At 42.5% G+C, this 22,099-nt stretch overlaps 1 protein-coding gene across 16 annotated transcripts in view; it reads left to right on the forward strand.

Annotated features, from left to right (window-relative positions):
- LOC144511288 (myocyte-specific enhancer factor 2A-like) overlaps positions 1-22,099 on the forward strand; it is a 229,088-nt gene that overhangs the window by 162,364 nt on the left and 44,625 nt on the right. For 8 of the 16 annotated variants that reach the window (XM_078241493.1, XM_078241502.1, XM_078241503.1 and 5 more), the window contains exons 4-5: positions 16,536-16,667; positions 21,495-21,705. In XM_078241493.1, the coding sequence (XP_078097619.1) occupies positions 16,536-16,667; positions 21,495-21,705 (343 nt within the window). Of the gene's footprint in view, positions 1-16,535; positions 16,668-16,717; positions 16,856-21,494; positions 21,706-22,099 lie in introns of all 16 variants that reach the window. The other 8 variants (XM_078241489.1, XM_078241499.1, XM_078241491.1 and 5 more) reach the window with 2 other exon arrangements.

Below are 22,099 nucleotides of genomic sequence, written 5' to 3' on the forward strand. Positions count from 1 at the left end.
GGCGTACGGTGTGTTAGCTTTTATTGGTAGAGGGATTGAGTTTCGGTGCCAGGAGGTTATGCTGCAACTGTACAAAACTCTGGTGCGGCCGCATTTGGAATATTGCGTACAGTTCTGGTCGCGGCATTATAGGAAAGATGTGGAAGTGTTGGAAAGGGTGCAGAGGAGATTTACCAGGATGTTGCCTGGTATGGTGGGAAAATCGTATGAGGAAAGGCTGAGGGGCTTGAGGTTGTTTTCGTTAGAGAGAAGAAGGTTAAGAGGTGACTTAATAGAGGGATACAAGATGATCAGAGGATTAGAGAGGGTGGATAGTGAGAGCCTTTTTCCTTGGATGGTGTTGGCTAGCATGAGGGGACATAGCTTTAAATTGAGGGGTGAGAGATATAGGACAGATGTTAGAGGTAGGTTCTTACTCAGAGAGTAGTAAGGGCGTGGAATGCCTTGCCTGCAGCAGTAGTGGACTCGTCAACATTAAGAGCATTCAAATGGTTATTGGATAAACATATGGATGATATTGGAATAGTGTAGATTAGAGGGGCTTTAGATTGGTTCCACTGGTCGGCGCAACATCAAGGGCCGAAGGGCCTGTACTGCGCTGTAATGTTCTATGTTCTACTAGTTTTATTTCACTGTGTAACCCAGTTTTTCAATTCCAAGAGGTTTTTTTGTAAATGAGAGGTAGCAGAATAGATTATTAGAAAACATTAGCTGGATCTTCATTGTTTCTTGGATTTGATATAACAAAATTTCAATTATCTTTCAATAATTTAAATCCTCCTCAAGCAACTAACATGCAATAAAACTAATGACTAGATCATCACACTTGGTCACAGCAGTTTGCTTGGTGCATTGCACGAATGACAACTTTTAAAAAATGAAATCAATCACATTTTAAGTTAACATTGAAAACGGGAGACTAAAAGCGTAGTGAAGCTATCGGGTAGATGCATGTATACATTATCAGTGATGAGTTTGCCAGCGTTATTTGACTGCTGATGATCAAATTTTCTCTACATTTGAGAAACGCGAGTTGCTCTGATGGCTCAGTTGGTGATATGCACTGCCTAGTGTGGAACTGAGCCATAACACAAGGGAAGGTCCAGATTCGATCCCGCATCCGTGTCTGATCTAAGCCTGGGGCTGCTTTTCATAACACTGTGCGTGTGTGCGTGCGTCACTTGGATGACGTACCTATGTGTAGTTGGCATCGTTCAGCCACACAAATCAGTTACTTCAGGCAAATAGAGGTTGGTACACTGCGGATGAGATTCAGGTTTATGAATACATATAATGATCTTGCCATTGTGCCTGGCTTGTAAACCTTTCTCACTTAATCATGGAAGTGTGATGTATTCCCCAAGCTGTTAATGCAGATCTTTCTTATTTATGCAAATTCAATTCTGTTGATTGTAGTCTGCTTAAAAAATGCTCTAAGTTTGAATAACACCAGGGTCAAATTTTCAGAGTCAGATCAGAAGTAAAAAGCAGGTAGCTAATAATCTGCAAATTATTTTAATTAAGGGGCCTATTAAGACCCCATACCTGGGGTTTCCAGTTGGCAATGTAAGCTACATTGGCCAACAAGCCAACTTTCAGGTAATGGGCTAAGATTGAAAGGGGGTGAGGGTTGCAGTTGCTCACACGAGTCACGCCCATAATGGGTGCCGGGTGACAGCTGCGGTTGTTGCTCGTCCCCCGCCCAGACTCGAGCCCAAGCTTCTGTGACTGTTTCTAAAACCACAAAAAACCACACTTGGCCTTTTGCTTCTCTCTCCGTCTTTTGGTAGGGCTGCTAACCTGTGGGCACTGGAGAGTCTCCCATTTTGCCTCCAGCATCAGGAGCCTGCACGCTGTCCCCGATTGGATGGTGAGCCCACTCCCTGGCCTTTAATTGGCTCGATGTGGAGATGCCGGCGTAGGACTGGGGTAAACACAGTAAGAGTTTTAACAACACCAGGTTAAAGTCTATGGATATTTAACAACACCAGGTTAAAGAATGGATATCTGCTCATAAACAAGACATACAGAGACACCTGTCTCTGTATGCCTTGTTTATGAGCAGATATCCATTCCATCTGACGAAGGAGCAGCGCTCCGAAAGCTAATGGCATTTGCTACCAAATAAACCTGTTGGACTTTAACCTGGTGTTGTTAAAACTCTTACTGTCTTTAATTGGCTCCCCATTACAAAATGACATGGGGCATGTCTCCAACACATTGTGTGGGGGTCAAGACCCCCAGGACTAGCCCCCATGGTGACTTCCTCACCCCTGAATGAAAGAAAATTCAGGCCCCCTCCCTCTCCTCCCAGTCTTTATTACTATTTTAAAGCAGGTCTATCCTGAGAAAGGAGCTACAATTTTTTTTTTGCTTAAGTTTAATAACTTCGACTGAACAGGAGTTGTGGATTTTTAAAATCTTCTTCAAACCAGTTTGAAATGCCACAAGCAGCAGTCACATCCTCCTGTGTTTTCTAACCAAGCACAGCTCTTATCAAAGTGAAAATGCAGCCTCTGAGAAAATGGAGACTCGTATCTCTGCCATAGCCCTCACTGGGCCTTGTTAACAGATTGCAACATTCCAGATGTTACTCCTGTGCTTCATACAAGGCTCATGTCATTGTGTTACTGACTAATGATAAAAAAAACAGAATTATTTCACGGCTTTGTGGCTGAAAGTCGAAGCTCCAGTGAAGTGATAAGGTGACAGGACTTGGATATCAGAAAAGCTTCATGGTGTGTTATCTTTTAATGGAGTGCTGTTGTTTCAAGCTCCCTGGTGGTGACAACAGGCCCCTCCAGAGTCGCACTGAGCAAAGACTTCCAGAAGCGGTAGCAGAAGCCTGTCTGCTGAGCGATTTTTCCCAGTAGAGGGTGAATATTTGCTTTGCTCGTATCAGTGCTGGGAACTGTCTGAGCTGGCAGCAAGAGCTAGCTGGGCTCACACTTCATGACCTTCAGGGTACCAAATAACAGAGCCATGTATGGCCATAGTGTGTGGCGTACCCAGCCGATTGGCTAAGATGGAAGATCAAGGCCTTGAACGACTGACAGGTGTTAGAAATGACAGCACCTGTTTACCATGTGCTGATTTAACGATCCTGTACGTTAGTGGAAGTTTAGACAGAGTTGGCGTACAGAAGACAAAACACATGCCAAGTATTTTCCAAAACTCTCTTTGCAGACTTTCCGCTTCAGATTAAAAGGATTTCAGGTCTTTTTCTGGAGGTTGACCACGTAATTCTGTCTGGTGAAGCAGCTTACAATGATTGCAGCAACAATATGTTAGGGGGTGTTCTAACTTGAAAAGTTGGTATTGAAAACTTTTCATGTGTTGAGCATGGCTGCTTTGAATTTCAATATAAATGGGGCTGATCTCACAAGCGAACACTGCTGACATGAACATGCCCCAAAGGAACAATCCCCATGATTTTCTGACCATCAAAAGCTGTGAACGGATAATAACCATGAACATGCCTAAGATTCCACGGTATGTATCTATGAAGCGCTGGGCTTCCCTGCAGACCATGCATTTATAATATTGGACCTTGTATGCCACAATCTTGGTGAATTGGTGTTCCTTTTCCAAAAAAAGTTCAAAGGCCTCTGGATCTCCTTCAAATCTCATGTCGTGGGGTATTTCTGTTTATTGGCATCTTACCACATACTAATGCGTAGTCATAGATGGCACAGTGGTTAGCATTGCTGTCTCGCAGTGCCAGGAACCCGGGTTCAATTCCCGGCTTGGGTCACTGTCTATGTGGAGACTGCATGTTCTCCCCGTGTCTGCTTGGATTTCCTCCGGGCGCTCTGGTTTCCTCCCACAATGCAAAGGACGTGCTGGTTAGCTGCATTGGCCATGCTAAGTTCTCCCTCAGTGTACCCGAACAGGCACCGGAGTGTGGCGACTCAGGGATTTTCATAGTAACTTCATTGCAGTGTTAATGTAAGCCTACTTGTGACTTTAAATAAAGCTTTGGACTTCCCTGAAATAGCTGGTCTCAGTTGGAACATGGGCAGAGTACCATGGGGGAGCGGGGAGGAAACCTGTGGTAGGAGGCAGTCGCTGGGGACAGTCCCTGCAATCGAAGATCAGACCCTCTCCTGCCATTGTGGAGAATTTAAACTCTTCCTCAGTGTGTCTACTTATTAGCGGCAGTTCAATGATGGTGATATTAACTTTGTATTCTTACATATTACTGAAATTATGCCAGGTGTAATGTTTTGCAAATGTGTAACAGCATGCCCTATAAGAGCATGAAGTAATTAATCATAATTACACTCAAATGTCATGTTATTTTCAGGACCAGAATGTTCCTGGGCTTAGGAGACACTGGCCATGAGTTCCACTGTCCAATACAATGACCATTTTGGATATTTAAATGGTCAGATGGTTAAGATTCCTATCATCAAAAAGTAATTGATTACTTGTGCAAGCTCACATCTGTAAAATGACTGTTTCGATAAGCTATTTCCCATGCATGGAATCATAGAATCCCTACAGTGCAGAAGGATTCCATTCGACCCATTGAGCCTGCACAGACAACAATCCCACCCAGGCCCTATCCCCGTAACCCCACATATTTATCCTGCTAATCCCCCATGCACTAACATGGCCAGTCCGCATAACCTGCTCATCTTTGGAGCTACAATTTAGTGTGAATCACCTTCCATTGGCGATGAATTGTGAAACTTAGATCAGAAGGGGAATGAAAGAGGGAGGAAAAAAACGAACCTGGTTTGATCTAAATAAGTAAATATAAAGTGAGGAAAAGTATGAATTGCTGCATAATTAAGCTAGTGGAGATCAAATTGAGGTATACAAAATGACAAAAGGTATGGATGAAGTAGAAGTGGAACAGATGCTTCCGCTGGTGGTGCATTCTAGGACGAGAGGTCATAGTCTTAAGATGGGGTGTAGCAAATTTAAAACAGAGTTGAGGAGAAACTACTTCTCCCAGAGAGTTGTGAATCTGTGGAATTCGCTGCCCCAAAGTGCGGTGGATGCTGGGACAGTGAGTAAATTTAAGGAGACGTTAGACAGATTTTAATTGGTAATGGAGTGAAGGGTTATGGGGAGAAGGCAGGAAAATGGGGATGAGGAGCATATCAGTCATGATCAAATGGTAGAGTGGATTCGATGGGCCTAATTCTGCTCCTATATCTTATGAACTAAGTGGAATGGGGCATAGTTGCAGTCCTCTGCAGCATTTAATTCATGGCGATTTATTTATTCAGCTTTGGTTTTGTGGCAGATTTCTAAAATTGATGGAAAGTCACAGTGGGGCCGGGCTTTTGCTCCACTATCCTGTTTTGGGTGGAATAATGGGAGCAGTGGGAAATCAGGAAGGAAGTTAACCACTGCTTCCCCATCACTGGCTATGCTTTCCTCATTCTGTTCCTTCACTGCCCACTGCATATAAATAATCCAACTTCCGTGCCTCCTACCTGCACCCCTCCAGGGTGATGGCAGCAATCCTACTTAGCTTGTTGGAAAGCACCCTCTGGCATATTCTTCTTTCTTTGTGGGCCCGTACTCTGCTGTCTCATTGACTCAGCTCTCATTGAGCCTGTTTCGAAAAGCGGGGAGAAAGCCCTTTCCAGTGCTGCACATTCCTGCCTGCAACCCCCACTACTGCCTCCCACCTCAATCCCCATGAACCATTTCAAATCCCCCTACTGGTCTTGCAGCGAGGGCCCAAAAGATCACTGTCAAATTTTGCTTAACTGCAGTGGTTGTCTCCCTGTTGCAGGGATTCTTCCAGCATCTTTCCGTGCACAGATACTTGACTCTCAACTAGGGGAATGGGTCAGAGTGACAGCAGGTCTGGATGATGGGTAAAAGTCCTTCCTTCAACGGGGATGAGGAAAACCTCGGCTGCTATGTATGAAAATGTTTTAATTTTCCTTTTGTTTGTTGAGCTGCTAACATGTGTTGGGCAGAGATTCATTCAGCAAGTCCCTTAAGATTATGACTTAAAATCTTAATTATGCATGTAACCGGAATGCACTGAGGTAATTTTGTGATGAGTTGGTGAATTTCAATATGCCATTAATTGTTCAAGTGATGGTTAGAAGGTCTTTAATTACCAAAGTAACCTGTTAGCACAGCCCTAAGGATGTGAATGGAGCAACGGGCCCCGTATTAATGGCAGAGGGAAGCAAAGTGTGGTGGGAATCCTGTGAATGCCGGTAAGGTAGACGTCCTACTGAACTGAACTGCAGGACCTCATCGGAAATGTTCTGCTCGATTTCCCGCCCGGCAGCCAGCCTCGTCAAGAGGCTTCTGGGGGTGGGGGGAAAGCCTGCGGTAGGAGGCAGCCGCTGGGGACAGTCCCTGGCAATCGAGAAGATCAGACCCTCTCCTGCCATTGTGGGGAATTTAAACTCTTCCCCAGTGCACCTACTTATTAGCGGCAGCTCAATGATGGTGCTATTAACTTTGTATTCTTAAATATTACTGAAGTTATGCCAGGTGTAATGTTTTGCAAATGTGTAACAGCATGCCCTATATGAGCATGAAGAAATGAATCATAATTACACTCAAATGTCATATTATTTTCAGTTATGTTGCATTATATTTTGTACGGAATGAACAGAGGGTGCATGATAAACAAGTAATCATCAGAGACTAAAGCAGCTCAGGAGTCAGTAAACAGGAAATTAGTTAGAAGGGAGGCTATACAGGCTCAAAACCACAAATAAAACCACACATAACAGGTAGGTATAAGTAACAGGCAAGTATAAAGCATTTGGCACAGCAGAATTAAGAACAATATAATACTATTTCAAATAATTAAACATGCACTCTGTACTAAAAAATGTGGGAAAATAAAAGTACCAATTCATAGAATCCCTACAGTGCAGAAGGAGGCCATTTGGCCCATCCAGCCTGCACCGACGACAATCCCATCCAGGTCCTATCCCCGTAACCATACGTATTTACCCTGCTAATACCCCTGACACTAAGGGGGAATTTACCACCGAACCTGCACATCTTTCCATTGTTGGGGCAGCCCGCACTGAAATCTCTCTTCTCGAAAACAACAAGGTTTAGATATTTTCCAGCCAGCCCTTCAGTAGCATTTTAGAAGATCAGTATAAAAAAAAGAGTCAACAAAATGCAAGGAATCATTGCCTGTGCTTTCTGTTGTTGGTGTTAATTATGCTTTCTCCAAGGGTGCGTTCGCACTCAATGAATTTATTGTCTGTGCAGAGCTTCACACTAGTGCTAATCTTGGAGTGTAAATTGGGTGCCAAGGTCCAAACTAACTCGTGATGGAAATAGTAAAGTAAACCTCCTGTAGGGAGTCTTACTCAGCTCCCTTCTGGTGTCAGGTCAGCCCCTGAGGCTCGATACAAGCAACGTTTACACTATAACTGTGCAGTTGGCGCAAAACCAGAGCACCATTGCTGTCATTGAATCGTGAACACACCTTCTCTGCGTAAGGTATTTATAGTAAGAAGTCTCACAACACCAGGTTAAAGTCCAACAGGTTTATTTGGTAGCAAATACCATAAGCTTTCGGAGCACTGCTCCTTCGTCAGATGGAGCCCATCTGACGAAGGAGCAGTGCTCCGAAAGCTTATGGTATTTGCTACCAAATAAACCTGTTGGACTTTAACCTGGTGTTGTGAGACTTCTTACTGTGTTCACCCCAGTCCAACGCGGGCATCTCCACATCATAAGGTATTTATGTCAGAGGTGACTTTGTGATATTGAGCTAAATTGTCATGCGTATTTTCTTTAAATTAGTAGGGCGGTAAGAGTCTTTAGGACAGGGCAAAAAAAAATGGATATTGCTTTAAGAAGTCATTGATAGAAGCACAAATAGTATTGCATAATTAGAACACTGGAATTTTTATTTTGGTCTGTGTGTTGTGACCGTGAGCCTCTGAAATTTGAGAACCAGTGTTGTAAAATGAAAGGCTGCTGGTTCTTTGCCACCACAGACTATTTGGAAACAGCTGAGCTTTCGCATGGCTTCCAGACAATGATAAGTAGGACAAAGCAACATCAAACAAACAAGTCTTGCAATATCTTTGGATGCAAGATAACTTCAGGCATAAAAGTACTTTAAGATTGCAAGGAAGAATTGTGTATCTGTAACTTTGTCAGGACATTGTGGGGTGAGAGGATAGACTTTAAGAAGTGGTTAAAAAAATTTGTTATTCTTAGGGAGCTTTCTGAATTAAGTAGAAGCAAATACTCAATATAGGTAATGGTGCATTCAGTCTTGAGATTCATCTCTATGTCGTCAGAACAAAGATTCAAAAATACTATAGCTAACAGATATAGTAACAGATATACTTTGCATAAATGAATGTTCTATTTGTGTAGATATAGGGTGAAACTGTTCCTGGTCATAAAAGGATCGAGAATGAGAGGGTACAGATCTCAGTGATCTACAAAAGAGGCAAATCTAATGTGGGGGAAATTCTTATGTGGGATGTGGGCATTTTTGCCTGGGCCAGCATTTATTGCACATCCCTAATTGCCCTTGAACTGAGAGGCTTACTACGCCATTTCTGAGAACATTTAAGAGTGTAATCACATGTAGGCCAGATAAGGACAGCAGATTTCCTTCCCCAAAGCACATTAATGAACCAGATGGGTTTTTATGACAATTGACAATGGTTTCATGATGATCAATAGACTTTTGATTCCAGATTTTTATTGAATTCAAATTTCACCATCTGCCAAGGCAGGATTCAAACCCAGGTCCACAGAACATTATACTGGGTCTCTGGATCACTGGTCTACTGACAATGCCACTGCACTCGTGCCTCCCCAAAATATTGGAACATTCGAGCATGGTGGGACGCACAACAATAATATATTTAAATCAGGCTCCTACAGTGCAATATGTCCTTGAGGATCACATGCTGAGGAGGGCTAGACGCTGAGGTGTGGTCTGATAGAGGCTTTGTGCTCATCAAGAGCAGTATTGGGTGTTTTTTCCAATGGATACATTAGATCAATGGAAATGTGTCCTGTAGCCACTTACGCACACTCAAGTAATATGCAAGCTAGCTTCCAATTTCTTGCTTTGTTACATGTTCACAGTAAGTTCTTGCTGGAAATCTGTCAGTCATGGGGAGCATGTTGATTCAGTGGTGGGATATCCAGAATTGCAGCAACTACTTAAAGGGCTAAAGCAACTGCTTAGATTGCAAGAATAAAGAATGGTGGCCTGTTTTGCAGCTTTCCCACAGGAAAGCTGTCAACTAAAAATGTATCCAACTCAATATTTGGACAAAAAATTGCAATGCTAGTCCAGTCCTTTGCAAGCAACATTTATAATAAGCAGTATTTATTTTATTTGTATCATTCTTTTCCTTCTGTGCTGTATAACTTTGAAACACCAACTGGATCAATCACTTAACAAGGACTTGAGCTTGAATTATTCAAGATAAGCAGAGTACATCACTAAGCCAAAATTAGGGGGCATTGCCTCCTTTTTGATACACAAAGCACTTGACTAAAGTTAAATAAATTCTCCAGCACAGGTACAAAGGAGAATATAAATTGGTTCCACTTTATTTCAACCTTGTGCAAAAAATACATTTTTGTTAGTACAGGAATAAAGTAACAGTAGATGTAGTTCTGAACTTCAGTAATCATTGGTACAGTTCAAAGGATAGTGCTGGGAATTGAACCTTCGGCTGCTGCATTTAGGCCAATTAGCCTAACCTCAGTTGTTGGCAAAATTCTAGAATCCATCGTTAAGGATGAGATTTCTAAATTCTTGGAAGTGCAGGGTCGGATTAAGACAAGTCAGCATGGATTTAGTAAGGGGAGGTCGTGCCTGACAAACCTGTTAGAGTTCTTTGAAGAGATAACAAATAGGTTAGACCAAGGAGAGCCAATGGATGTTATCTATCTTGACTTCCAAAAGGCCTTTGACAAGGTGCCTCACGGGAGACTGCTGAGTAAAATAAGGGCCCATGGTATTCGAGGCAAGGTACTAACATGGATTGACGATTGGCTGTCAGACAGAAGGCAGAGAGTTGGGATAAAAGGTTCTTTCTCAGAATGGCAACCGGTGACAAGTGGTGTCCCGCAGGGTTCAGTGTTGGGGCCACAGCTGTTCTCTTTATATATTAACGATCTAGATGACGGGACTGGGAGCATTCTGGCCAAGTTTGCCGATGATACAAAGATAGGTGGAGGGGCAGGTAGTATTGAGGAGGTGGGGAGGCTGCAGAAAGATTTAGACAGTTTAGGAGAGTGGTCCAAGAAGTGGCTGATGAAATTCAACGTGGGCAAGTGCGAGGTCGTACACTTTGGAAAAAAGAATAGAGGCATGGACTATTTTCTAAACGGTGACAAAATTCATAATGCTAAAGTGCAAAGGGACTTGGGAGTCCTAGTCCAGGATTCTCTAAAGGTAAACTTGCAGGTTGAGTCCGTAATTAAGAAAGCAAATGTAATGTTGTCATTTATCTCAAGAGGCTTGGAATACAAAAGCAGGGATGTACTTCTGAGGCTTTATAAAGCACTGGTTAGGCCCCATTTGGAGTACTGTGAGCAATTTTGGGCCCCACACCTCAGGAAGGACATACTGGCACTGGAGCGGGTCCAGCGGAGATTCACACGGATGATCCCAGGAATGGTAGGCCTGACATACGATGAACGTCTGAGGATCGTGGGATTATATTCATTGGAGTTTAGGAGGTTGAGGGGAGATCTGATAGAAACTTACAAGATAATGAACGGCTTAGATAGGATGGACGTAGGGAAGTTGTTTCCATTAACAGGGGAGACTAGGACGCGGGGGCACAGCCTTAGAATAAAAGGGAGTCACTTTAGAACAGAGATGAGGAGAAATTTCTTCAGCCAGAGAGTGGTGGGTCTGTGGAATTCATTGCCACAGAGGGCTGTGGAGGCCGAGACGTTGAGCGTCTTCAAGACAGAAATTGATAAATTCTTGATTTCTCGAGGAATAAAGGGCTATGGGGAGAGAGCGGGTAAATGGAGTTGAAATCAACCATGATTGAATGGTGGAGTGGACTCGATGGGCCGAATGGCCTTACTTCCGCTCCTATGTCTTATGGTCTTATGGTCTTATTTTTGATTTTGATTTGATTTATTATTGTCACATGTATTAGTATACAGTGAAAAGTATTGTTTCTTGTGTGCTATACAGACAAAGCATACCATTCATAGAGAAGGAAACGAGAGTGCAGAATGTAGCGTTACAGTCATAGCTAGGGTGTAGAGAAAGATCAATTTAATCAACAAGATAGGTCCATTCAAAAGTCTGATGGCAGCAGGGAAGAAGCTGTTCTTGAGTCGGTTGGTACGTGACTTTTGTATCTTTTTCCCGACGGAAGAAGGTGGAAGAAAGAACGTTAGGGGTGCGTGGGGTCCTTAATTATGCTGGCTGCTTTGCCGGGGCAGCGGGAACTGTAGACCGAGTCAATGGATGGGAGGCTAGTTTGCATAATGGATTGGGATACATTTGTAGTTCCTTGCGGTCTTGGGCAGAGCAGGAGCCATACCGAGCTGTGATGCAACCAAAAAGAATGCTTTCTGTAAACGAAATGAGTGGCACAGCCAACAGATGGGGATCAGGGGTTATGGGAAAAGGGCAGGAGAATGGGGATGAGAAAAATATCAGCTATGATTGAATAGCAGAGCGGACTCAATGGGCCGAGTGGCCTAATTCTGCTCCTATGTCTGATGGTTTTATCTTCTCAGAGAGCCTGGTGCATAAGTGACTCCTGTTGTTTCAGTAACAACCTCTTCAGTTTTCAGTGTGTCCTCTGCTGCTAACTGCAGGTTGATCTCCTCCATAACACCATCTTTTGCTTGACAAGACTGTGGAGTGTACAACAACTACACACGGTCATGCAGCAATCAAAAATCAGATAGCGCTCTTCGAGGAACTACCTGCTGAAAGGGAAGTATTGGGCAGGCCATTAATTCTTATGCCATAGAGGTAGGACGTGCACACTGTGAATTAGTTGTTTATATGAAATCCCACAAGTTGATTTAAATGTAAATGAAGCTTTCACATCGTTTAGGTGTGAGTGCAATGCACCAACATTAAAGGGTCTGCAAAAGTTCTTGTGGTAGACCAGTTGAGTGGGTGAAATGTGTCTTTGAGCCATTTCCTGCTTCCTCCACAACCCGACAGAACCAATGGGGCAAATCCACTCCCATACATCAAGTTTGTGTCATACTACGTTTTCTGCCAGGAAAGCAGTCAGGTCTCAGGAGATCTCTCCCGTTTCGCCCTCTTTCTTTTAAAAGGAGACAGGGAATCTTCTTGGATCCTCATGTGAAACAATCTCCATTTCGTTCCCCAGTTATTAGTCTGCAGTGGCTCACTTGGCATCAGATTTACCCTGTTGTCAGGTGACACCACAATTGGGATATTTAGGGGCAGGAAATATGCAGAAACAGCCAAAGCACCCTGGGAAGGCAGGGCTCCTGGCAAACTTGTTAGTGGGAGGTCACAGCCTGGGACACTTGAGGATGGGCCCCTGCATTTGCTAGCGGTGGGGAAAAGAGAGGCCTCGTCTGGGAGGTATGTGGAAGATCTGCCAGTGGGAGGATTGTGGCAAGGGGTGGAAGAAGAATCTGGAGATCAGGATTTTTTGGATTTATGCAAGGATCGGTGTATTTAACTGCATAGTTTTGATAGTTTTTACTCCACCACCTCCATATGGTCAGCACCCAGAAGGGTCCAGCTATAATTATTGTTCGAGATTTTGCAAGACTCAGGTGAGGCAACACACTGCTGGATTCTCTGGTTAGCTTTTAAAGTACAAAAAAGTATGACAAATAACCTATGATGGAGAAATGCAATAGCCTAGAACCTCTGATTCCAGGAGGGGTGGGGGGTGTCTCTATCTCTCTTCCCCCCCGCCCCCTTTGGATGGTTCACACTCTCTGAGCAGAATAGTGTTACCCAGAAAAATCAGATGGGTTAAATCCACTTCTAACTCCTGGGCAACTCACTATACTAGTGACCCCCAACTACTTCCAACCCCCCCACCCCAAATCCTTCACTACCTCGCCACACCTCCCCACATTTACCTTTGTATACCTTTACCTTTATCTTGTGTACACTTAGCTTCTCCCTGGCCTTCTGAGCGGCGGCATGGTACCTTTAAACGTACTGCCTTACATACGGCATCTAGTACCATTTGGGGTTGTGGGTTCACTTTCCCCTAACAGTGCTGCACAGAACGGACTCAGGAGCCATGTATGCTGCACGTTTCTCACCAGGCCCTGTTTGGAAGTCCATGTGAAAAATGTGCAGCTGCCAACCTGGGTGAGCGGGGTGGCGATCCGGCTGTGACTGCCACTCCTCAGAAGTTCTGGCCCAGAATCCCTACAGAAGGAGTCCAAGCCGCTCTGCATTTGTGGTAATCCGAGGTTGACCTCGCCATCGGGATTGTTCTCTCTTGCAAGCTGAGCAGCTTTGAGTACATCCTGTTCATTTGTTTGCATAAATTATGGATAGAATCAGTGTGCTGTGCATATTATGGAAGTAATTCCTTGGGAAGAAAAAAGGAATAACTAATATAATTTTTCTGAAATTTGAGCTAATATTTTACGAATAAAAATCACAAAATAAATTGGTAATTTGTGTGGGAGAGGAAAATGCTTGTCCTTTACATTTAGATTTTTGTGTTGTTCAATATGGTTGATTGTATTCCAGCTTCCTATGCCATATGTGTGTCCAAGATGAACACTGAAAAGCTGCATATACATGAATAATGCATATCGCAGGTCAAAAATAACATTTGAGTTCCTAGTCTGTTGCTAGCGTGCATATAAATCACTGGTCCAAATTCTTAAAAACTCAAATACGTTTTTGTAAGTTACCTGAATTAGGGTCTTGAAGAGTGTTTTCCTTTTCCTTTGTTAGTGATTTTTAAAAAAAATTCTCTCATGGGATGCGGGCATTACTGCTACCAAATAAACCTGTTGGACTTTAACCTGGTGTTGTGAGACTTCTTACTGTGCTTATCCCAGTCCAACGCCGGCATCTCCACATCATTACTGGTAAGGCCAGCATTTGCTGCCTATTCCTAATTGCCCTTTCAAGTGACTTGCTGGGCCATTTCAGAGGGTTGTTAAGAGTCAGCCAAATGACCGTGTCTCCAGTGAAATAATCTTTCTCTTAAAAACAAAGACCGTCGATTAATTTTTACCCACCTTCACCTTGGGCTGTGTGTTCCTTGTCAGTCCTGCACATCAATCCTTCCAAAGAATAGCCATGTGCTCAGGACAGGAAATCCCCATCACTCGCTCTCACCTCATTGTTTTAGCCGATTCAAGAATTTCTTGCCAAAGTTTCCTTGCCAAAACGTGATCAGACCAGGCCCAAATGCATAATTTATTTTCCTCAATAATTGGTCCTGCTAATCTCAATTGTTTGGCCTGTAAATGCCTCATTTTAAAATTCTAAGTTACGTTTATTTATTAGTCACAAGTAGGCTTACATTCACACTGCAATGAAGTTACTATGAAAATCCCCTACTCGCCACGCTCCGGCGCCTGTTCAGGTACACTGCGGGAGAACTTAGCATGGCCAGTTCACCTAACCTGCACATCTTTGGACTGTGGGAGGAAACCGGAGCATCCAGAGGAAACCCACGCAGACATAGGGAGAACATGCAAACTCCACACAGACAGTGACCCGAGGCTGGAATCGAACCTGGGTCCCTGACACTGTGAGGCAGAAGTGCTAACTGTGCGAACCGGCCACCCCTATTCTTATTTTCAAATCCCTACATGACCCTGTCGCCATCGCTGTAATGTTCAAGATCTCAACACTCCTTCATTCTCAACAGTTATTCAACTCTTATTTTAATCTCTCTGCCATTGACGGCTGTGCTTTCGTTTGCCTGGACAAATATCTGTGAATTCCTTCCCCTAAGCCTCTCCTTCATTCTACCACACACTCATCTTTGAAGAAGTGCCCTAAAACCTTTGTCTTTGACCAAGTTTTCAGTCAGCTATCCTAATCTCCTCATGTGGCTCAGCGCTAGATTTTAGTTGGTGAGCTTGTGTGAAGCACCTTACAATATGTTCTATATCACTACATCAATGGCAATTGCGTAAATACAAGTTGCTGTTGTTGAGAGATTGGAACAAAATGTTTCTACTGCTGCCTCTCAAAAAAAATTTTCTAAATGTCATAATTGCGCTACTCTTATTTCTTTAGATGAGTGCTTTTTCAACTATAAATTATGTCAGAACTTCTTTATCAAAGAAATAAAACAAAATGGGCATGGCCGAAGTTTTCCATCCATTCATAGGGGCTGGATGGGAAGAATGGTAGCTATTTGAGTTCCTGAAGTGTTCTGGTGTGCATCAAGAGATAGAAGTTTGCCTTAGGAAATAGCACAAAAATGGGTGGCATCAATATTCAATCCCATTGACTTCAGTATACAGGAAATATAACTGGGACTTGATGTGATACCTCCCATTTCTCACTACCATTCGAGGTTAATCTCTTCCCCCAGAACTTTCAGAATTGGGATGGTACATCGGTTAGCACTGCAGCCTCACAGTGCCAGGGACCCAGGTTCGATTCCCAGCTTGGGTCACTGTCTGTGCAGAGTCTGCACGTTCTCCCCGTGTCTGCGTGGGTGCTCCAGTTTCCTCCCACAGTCCGGAAGATGTGCTGGTTCGGTGAATTGGCCATACTAAAATTCTCTGAGTGTACCCGAAGGGGCCGCAGTGTGGCGACTAGGGGATTTTCACAGTAACTTCATTGCTGTGTTAATATAAGCCTACTTGTGACAATAATAAATAAAAGTTCTTAATATAAATCTTTCGTTTTCCTTTAGTTCATAATCTAACTCTCTAAATTGCATTTGTGCATTCTGACACCTCCAAGAATGCTCCATCATGCACATAATTGGCTTAACCATTTTGTTGTGACCTATTTTTATACTGTGTCACTTTGCATTAAAAATGTATGATAACCCATGTGTAAGGCAAGTTTGCATATCAAAAGCAAGACTACTTCACTTCACCTCCAATGTATTTTGTCCCTTCCTCAAGTGCCTTTAACATTTCCTTTCAACTCTGAAGAATTTACTGAAACAATCCTGGAAAATAATTGAGTAGCAATTCACATCATATGAAATGAGGGGTGCTGTGTAAATACATTTGAATTTTAAATCTGCCGACAGCTGCTATAATCATCGTGTGTCTCATTAAAGGTGAATGAGAATGAACTTCATCCTACAGTTTATTGACCCAGAATGAGTTCATGATGTTAAAGCAGGTCTCCCATTTTAAATGATTGACAGGTACTTACTTCTCAATGTTGAAATGTGCAATCCGACAGTTTAGTCTTGGTGCAGTCATGCAGTTTCAAGTGCAAAGGTGGCTGCTCTTTGGCTTAGCTCCAGATTTATGAAGATCCCTGCTAAGACTGGGATAGGTTTTGGGGTGGTGTTGGGTGAGGGGCATTATAAACTTTATATATATCTAATCAGTGAACAGTTATTGTCATAGCAGGTTTGTAGTTGTGTGTGAATTTTCCAATTGTATTTCAGACCTTAAGAAAGAAAGGACATAATGACTGTGATAGCCCAGACCCAGATGATTCTTTTGAGCACAGTCCGCTCATGGAGGACAAATACAGAAAGCTTAATGAAGATAATGATGTAATGTTCAAGCGCTATGGTGTAAGTACCTTCATCTGGTATTCTTTGTGTTGATTCTTTAAATCTGCTAGGCACTTAACAAGAAAGAACACAGAGGCTGCGACAGTCCAGAGCCAGATTCATCATACGTGCTCACCCCACACACAGAGGAAAAATATAAAAAAATTAATGAAGAGTTTGATAACATGATGAGGAATCACAAACTCGCAGTAAGTAGATTTTGGCATGTGGTCCTTTTGCTTGAGAAGACATTGATTTCCTTGCTACCCGATTGCCTGCTCTTTGACCGAAGAAGGCTGCATGAAGACAACTTGAACGGAGCGTGAAGGAACACCGAATGAGACCTAATTCACAAAACATGCACCTAATCTCATGAGCTGATTCAGAACTAACTCATTGAAATTACCATGGCTGGAATGAATCACCCTTTTCATACTGTGTAATTTCAGCTACTGCACGCCTCCAGCATTATTATGATTTTCCATCTCACAACTCATTATCACTGTGATGTATAATAATGTCTTGTGAATTAATGTACAGAATAATACACTCTAACATTGGTAGTTTGAACATGGTGTGTGCCAAGCTGATCCAAACTTTTGTTGAGGTGTGATGTGTTGCATTTGGGAGAATGTCTTTCTTTCCCCTCCACAATCACGACTGAAAATTTATGGAGCACCAGCCTAGGCTTTGAAGTCTATAGTTTTGAACCTGCCCTTTGGATTGAATAATCAGCCAGAAAATGATAAACTTAATTCATCAAATAAAAAATAATAACCATTTTTGCAAAAGGCTCAACTTGTTCCATTGGCTTCTCCACGAGAATCACTTTTGCTAAAGGGAGGATACATATCAAGTATTAAGCTGATTGTTAGTTGAAACAAATGCTTGGATGTGTTTTTGTCCTTTAAATATTTTACTTGCATGTTTATATATAAAACAGACCAAAATATTTCATGGTACTGGTTGTGTTAAAATTTGCGTGCTGAATTCTATATAGGTAGTAGAAGAATAGAGTTAGAAGCCATTTTGAGACAAGGTTGTGAAGGGTTTGGGTAAATTAAAGGTGCTAGCTGATCATAGGGCAACATTTTGATATCTACATGATGGAGTCATTGATGTTGTTTCTGACAACTTTAAACACACCGTGCAATTTTATATCTTATTTGATAAATTGTGACTACTCAATTCTATTTTGCTTTTCTGTGGCAAATTTAGGATATATCAATTATTGTCATTTTATTCATACAACGGTAGGGAAGATTTAAAGGACTGCACTTGCCCATATCAACTGCTGAATCCCAATTCCACATAGACAATCACCCAAGGCCGGAATCGAACCCGGGTCTCTGCAGTCCTGCACTTGCAGATACATACAACTGAATCCCAATTGCACCTGATACCATTAAAATGGCTTCTAATAGCTCACTGTCTGGATGCACTATAATTGCAACGCAACACGGTGGCATGGTGGTTAGCACTGCTGCCTCATAGTGCCAGAGACCCAGGTTCAATTCCGGCCTTGGGTGACAGTCTATGTGGAATTTGCATGTTCTTCCCGTGTGTGCGTGGGTTTCCTCCCACAGTCCAATGATGTTCAGGTTAGGTGTATGAGCCATGCTAAATTGTTCCTTAGTGTCCAAAGATGTGTAAGTTAAGTGGATTAGCTATGGTAAATACCCTGGCTTACGGGGATAGGGTGGAGGGGTGGGCCTGAGTGGGATGCTCTTTTGGAGAGTTGGTGCAGACTTGATGGGCTGAATGGCCTCTCTGCACAGTAGGGATTCTACGGTTCTAATACTAGAAACCAAGAATTTTCTAGAGTTTATCCCTTGCTGAGCCAGCAATTCTAAGGGCAGGGGTGAGGGTGTTAAGATTGTTCTCAGCATGCGTGGTAATATTGGGTAAGGTTCTTAAGTTCACTAACCATTGTTGGGATGAGAAGCAAGTGAGGATGTGGTAGGGCTGTGCTGTGACACTCGCTCTGCCCTGGCCTGTGTTTGAGAAATAAACATTGGACCCAGGTGCTTGTCTGGAAAACTGCACCCCAGCATGAGTCACTTCCTCAGGGGAAGAGGAAACGATATCTGAGGGTTGGGAATGAAGTGACATCAAAGGCAAGGTCATGCAGATTTATAATGGCAATTTGCCAGATGCATGGGTGGGTGCTTTCTGACTAGTAGATCAAGTATGAAACTTTATTTTGCATCATGCAACATGATTCATCCTGAAATAAACTCTTGAAAGAATGTGATCAGAAATGTTGTCATGTGACAAAATTTTAAAGCTGTAATTACATGAATTTCAAATGTAGAGTTTCCGAGCAAATGTGTAATTGTTCAAATGTCAGATTTACGTTTCTGTTCATTTCATGAATGTCTGCAAAGCTAAAAGCAAATATGTCTCAAGTTAAAGCAAAATTAATTTTCATTTTTTACAATGTGCTGACATACGATGCTTTGTCTTTTCAATCACTATTTACGATTTATTTAATCCACTGGATCATTTTATAATAGATTAACTTGCATAGTCCAGCATGAGAAATTTATAATTAGAAACTTGGGGCAGAATTAATCCAGCCTGTCGCAATGGCGAACATGGTGGCCAGGTCCACTTTATTGTGGGAGAGACCGTACCTCAGTCCTGTGGGAAACACTCATACAATTAAGTTGGAGGGGCCAAGGCGAGAAACCCGCCCATTCATGGTGAAATGTCAATTATGCTCATTAATCAGACATATGACATCAATTATCCGTAAACCCACCAGAATTTGGTGGTGGTCCGGGAATTAAATGGGAATTCCACTGCTCGCCCGTGCTTCCTGAAGGCCAAAAGCCACCCTCTCACCCTGATCCTGCACCCCTCTTCCCGGCGACCACCCTCCCTGCCATATAAATTCAACCATACTCCTGTGCCTAGAGATCCTGACAGGCAGTTGATTTGGTTGGCCTCCTCCATGGGAGCGATGTAGGATCTTCACACTGGTTCTCCAACTGATAGGTGAGACCTTCGTTGTCCCCACTAAATCCAGCCCTTCGTTCTAGAATTATGACTGCATCTATTATTTACTTTTAAATTGACATTAACAACTGTTTCAAATGTTAATGCGAAACGAGGAAATTTACAGCACAGGATTTCCGCCAAAAAATCTACTTTTGGGCTACATAGTGTCAGTGGGCCCCTATATTTCTCCTTTCTAAGATGTTCATTATCTTGCTGCAGTTGGTAACTTGCAAATGTTTTTGTTTTTCCATGAATTCCTGTAAATGTTGATTTTTGAAAAAAAACTATTTGAAGTTTTTGCACAAATATTACTGTACAAAACATTTCATTGTGTTTATCATTAGAAAATTCTTGTTTGTTACCTGTCCTAGAATCTAATGTATTACTCGTCAATGGCGTGTGCTAGCTAACATTCTTGTTTTAACTTTGTATCATTTTTTGAGAAGTGTGCTAATCTGTGCTGTAATATTACAATAATGTACTAATGTCAAAGATAACAGTTTTTGATTTAGTCTACTCATTTTTGCTGATTTATACACAATTTCATTGGCACTCAAAAGTATGCTTCAACTTTCAAATATTAACCTTTGTTTTATTGAACAGAGTTTATCTAATCCATCTTCTTGGTGGAGATTTTTCTTAGAAATGGATAATATCACAACTGGAAAAATGTTATGCTTCTGCTCTTTAACCACCAATGTAATGATAGTAAAACTAGAGTGCAATATTTGGCAAGTGCTACATTTTTAGGAAAAGATAGGCAGTCAATAACACCTGATAAATAGCTGGTACACTTTTAATGGTTTTTTTTTCTCATTTCTGTGGTTTTTAATTTGGTGGTGTTATGCTCGCTGCTATTAGCCTTGGTTCTTAGTGATATTATCAGAGTGCACTAGTTCATGAGCTCATCTGCAACTGCTGTTCTTGGATCAATAACCAAACAGAATTATTATTCCAGCTTTCACATTTTAATGTGGTAATGTTAAGGAAAATAATTTAGAAGGAGAAAATACCTGTAGTTCCGGCTAGAACATTTCTCTCCAATCCAGATTATTGTGGAATAGATTTCCAGAGTTTTCGTTGCCATAGCGATACTCCATCTGCTGTTGCAGCATATTGCGAATTCATGGGATCATTGCCGCAATTGTCACTCCTCGGCTTGAGGGCGGGCAGCACTGTGGTTGGCACTGCTGCCTCACAGTGCCAGGGACCCGGGTTCAATTCCAGCCTTGGGTGACTGTCTGTGTGGAGTCTACACGTTCTCCCCGTGTCTTCTTGGGTTTCCTCTGGGTGCTCCAGTTTCCTCCCACAGTTCAAAGATGTGCAGGTTAGGTTCATTGGCCATGTTAAATTTCTCCTTGATGTCAGGGATTAAAAGGGTAAATACCTGGCATTACTGGGATAAGGCCTGGGTGGGATTGGTGGCAGTGCAGGCTCAATGGGCTGAATGGCCTTCTATAGGGATTTTATGATTCTATGAATTGGACTCTGCATGTGTAGATAGCCAATGCTTGTGAAACAGCAGAATGATGCATCTTACTACTAGTTTAGGGAGGTGTACAGCTAAGCTAAACTAATTATGCTGTGGCTGGGGTAGTGGTTCTTACAAAATAGGGCAAATGAAAGATGCAAGTTCTTGTCTTTGTGATTGTTTGTGTACTGTAGAGTTTGGAACCATTCTCATTGTATCATTTTAGAATTGTGTGAATTTATCTTAAATGCTAGATTCCTTTGTACATTAAAAGCATTCAGCACATCCTGAATCATAGATCATCTTTGCTATTATTTTTATTGAAATAAACTTATATTAGAAGTGAAGTAATACATTTTCTGGTTTCTTTGCAGCCTGGTTTGCCACAACAAAACTTTGCAATGCCGGTTGCAGTTCCAGTGAGCAACCCAAATACCCTAACCTACAGCCATCCAGGAAGCGCTCTCGTAACTCATTCATTGGTAACCACATCTCTAACAGATACCAGCATGCTTTCGCCTCCCCAAGCTACACTGCCCAGAAATGTTGTGTCACCGGGTGCTCCACAGAGACCACCAAGCACTGGTAATGCAAGTATACTTGTATTTCTAAATATTGCAGCGAAAGCACTGATTTAGGAGGTGACCTGTTGTTGTTGTTGTTTTTCTTCCCACACCTAATGATAAAGGCAGACTTTCATCTGTTCCACAGCTAGTTTTTTTTTCCTGGAACAGGTCACTAACCTGTTGGCAGAGGTTTATAACTGCATCAAACATGGCTGACCAGGAGTCTCTCCCACTCTTAATGCCTGCCATTGGCTTGCTGGAAGGATTTTGTAGGTTGATACTCAACCTGTATGGCTGCATTATGAATGCACCTTCATTGGCCATCAAGTCCTGGGGTGGGACCTGAACCTGGAGCTTCTGGCTCAGAGGCAGGAATGCTATCCACTGTGCTACAAGACCCCTATACCAAGTAA

The sequence above is a fragment of the Mustelus asterias genome, chromosome 24, assembly GCF_964213995.1.
Source record: "Mustelus asterias chromosome 24, sMusAst1.hap1.1, whole genome shotgun sequence".
In the NCBI taxonomy this organism is placed as follows: domain Eukaryota; kingdom Metazoa; phylum Chordata; class Chondrichthyes; order Carcharhiniformes; family Triakidae; genus Mustelus; species Mustelus asterias.